This window comes from Seriola lalandi, unplaced genomic scaffold (genome assembly GCF_002814215.2).
Source record: "Seriola lalandi dorsalis isolate HSWRI2012SDOR001 ecotype SW California unplaced genomic scaffold, Sedor1 jcf7180002054782, whole genome shotgun sequence".
Classification (NCBI taxonomy): Eukaryota; Metazoa; Chordata; class Actinopteri; order Carangiformes; family Carangidae; genus Seriola; species Seriola lalandi.
The window spans coordinates 64,227-66,893 of record NW_019525335.1 but is presented as its reverse complement, the minus strand read 5'-3'; the positions used below and the strand labels follow the sequence as shown (position 1 = coordinate 66,893).

General features: G+C 43.5%; 1 protein-coding gene across 6 annotated transcripts in view; it reads left to right on the top strand.

Moving 5' to 3' along the window:
• sema6cb (semaphorin 6Cb) overlaps positions 1 to 2,667 on the top strand; it is a 153,110-nt gene that overhangs the window by 135,678 nt on the left and 14,765 nt on the right. For 4 of the 6 annotated variants that reach the window (XM_087179090.1, XM_023425497.2, XM_087179088.1 and 1 more), the window contains one exon: positions 16 to 171. The exons of 1 other annotated variant lie outside the window; for it this stretch is intronic. In XM_087179090.1, coding sequence (XP_087035216.1) covers positions 16 to 171 — 156 coding nt within the window. The remainder of the gene's footprint in view (positions 1 to 15; positions 172 to 2,667) is intronic. One more of the 6 variants, XM_023425498.2, reaches the window with a different exon arrangement.

The window sequence follows — 2,667 nt, the reverse complement described above, 5'->3', positions numbered from 1 at the left end:
TCATTACAACCACAGGGAAGACCACACCCACAAGCGCCAGCACAACCTATCATGGGGCGGCATTCCCAAAGGAGGCAGGTGACCCTGAAAGAGGTACAGGTCCTGATGGCCCTCCCCCAGTGGGGGAACAAGGGTCACCTGACTCGGAGCCAATCAGTGTGGAGATGGAGGGTAAGGGGGAGGGATGTGTGCCCTCAGTGAACTCTGACCTGCAGGGTTTTGCACTGCTGGGCCCCGAACGCCTCACCGCACACTTCTAACCAGACTGACCACTAACAGAAATCAAAAACTGAAGTTTCACTCTGGTAAAACAGATCTCCCATTTTCAGCACGCATACCTCCACCGTATCAGCTCAAATCATGTGACCTGTGTTTCCGTAGCGATGGCACTCATTTCAAACAGCTGATGTAGAAATGACAGCGGAGACAAATTCAAACCAGCTCTATAAAAAAAAAAAAAGTGATTGAGAAAAGGAGTCCTGACCAGTAAAAGCAGCTCCTGTCAGAGGCTGACCATTCATGAACCCGTGTGGCGGTATGCATGCTAATATGCTGAATGTTCTTCCAGGGTGATGTATCACTTTCATTAGCTCACTAACACTTAACTCTCCAGTTAAACCAATCTCTTAGATAAAGGCAGCGAGTATTGCTAATTGATTTTTCTTTTTCTTTTTTTTTTTTTTTTGATCCATACACTTCATTAGTCTCAGCTTTACATGACGTGATGCACGATTTCCCGACCAGCTTCACTTAATGGTTCCCGCCGACTTAAAGCCGCGCGTGGTGCGATGGTAGGATACTGAATGATAAGTGTTCGACTTTAGCCGGAGAGGGCTTGGAGAATATTAGCGGAGGATCATGTCGTTCCCTTATGTTCAGCCATACATCTCAATGTGCTCATTACAACGGCCATGAATGTGAAAGATTTAATGACTTAAATAGATACCGCATTGGCACTAATTAACTCCTCAAATCAACCTGAGTCTAAACAACGCTGCTCCCACATGAACTTCCCCTCATCTTTTATTTAGCTCGTCAACTCAAATATTCCCTCAATGTTTTCCCAAACACACTCGCAAAAAAATTCAAAGCACAAGCCAGGTAACATCTCTGCCTCTCTCTCCGAGACCGTTCATTTACATTTATAATTTTCCAGCTCCCATCTTAGAGAACAACGCAAAAGTCATTTCCCTCCACAGCTAACAGGGACTTTGAAAGTACAGAGAGCCGAAGTCCTGATGTGAACCTCCAGCTGCTGCTCTGCTGGTTTCTACAGTGTGACTCAGTGCAGTGTGTCACCAGGGGTCTCTCTCATCAGTCTGTCTGAAAAGATTTAATGTGTTCCCTGGATTTACTAACCCATAATCCAAGGTAAATTACTAAATCATATTAATACAAAAATTGAGGCTTTCTTCAAGTTAAATAATTATCCACAAAAAAGCCAATGAATCACACAAAAAAAGTTAAATTTACGTGTCAAAAAGTGTGAAAAAGTGAATTATTATGGCTGCTAAATGAAATCAAGAGCAAAGTGTATCAGCCGTGCACCACTCTGCCTCCGATAACACACACACACACTATAGACAAGTGTTTACTACAAACAGCCACAGAAATGGATGGATGCATTGTCACTGTCAGTTTCTTGCTCATCAATGTCGTTCTTCCAAGAACAGTTAAGACCACTGAAAACATTCATATCACAGAATCAGCAATATTGGATATCAGCTATCGTCTCTCAAACATTTAGCAGCCCTGTAAAGGCCGCGGAGCGAAAGGCACCACACATGCCTGAACAGTTTGGTCTATTAAACCTTATAGAGCAAATTGTCAGTTTACTACAATGTGACATAAAGAAAAGCAGCATCTCCTCGTACTTCAGTGTTAAATTTGTTATTTGTGCTTGAAAAAAAAAAAGTTTAATTGACGAGTCATTTAGCTCTAAAGGTTATATTGTTAAGCTGGATGTTTGTAATTTGCAAAATAACAAATGTCAGAGTGATTTTGAATAATGTTTCCTTCTGGAACTGGAAGTTCTGCTTTCACTTCGGGTCTTAATTCACACGCCGTTAAAGGCATCGAACCTGTAATCCAGCAGCATCTTCAGCAGCTTATACGGCAGCACCCAGCCGCCCCCGTAAATGACACGACCTATAAAACTCCAACCAGTTCTTGAATATTTAATTACACCTTTATCTTTATAGGCTGGAGTCTCATTATTTCTTACATTTTTAATTTGACAGTTCACACTCATACTGATTAACATTACAACCTTCCGCGAGCAGGAAAAGAGCCGTGTAGCCACGATGAGAAGTGCAAGAAATCTTCCTCCGTGACCCTCAAGCAAACATGTAAAGAAACAAGCTGCAGAGCGAGAGGGAGAAAGTTTATGGTGACTCCTCTCCAGAGGGAGCAGATTCCTGCATGTTTTAGGGAGAAGATACAGCTCAAGTGGACGTGATTCAGGGAGGACAAGGCAGAGTTTGTCCTCTGCTCGCTGCTTGTACAGGCGCCGTGTCAGAAGTCCATAAATCCTCAGCGGGTGAAAGAGGCTTCCATTCACACAGGCAGACTCTGTGGCTGCAATGATGAGCTGTTCAGGCTCAAATGAGAAAAGGCCATAACAAATAAATAACCAGCAGGGGCAAGAGCAGAGCCGGGGGGGGGGGG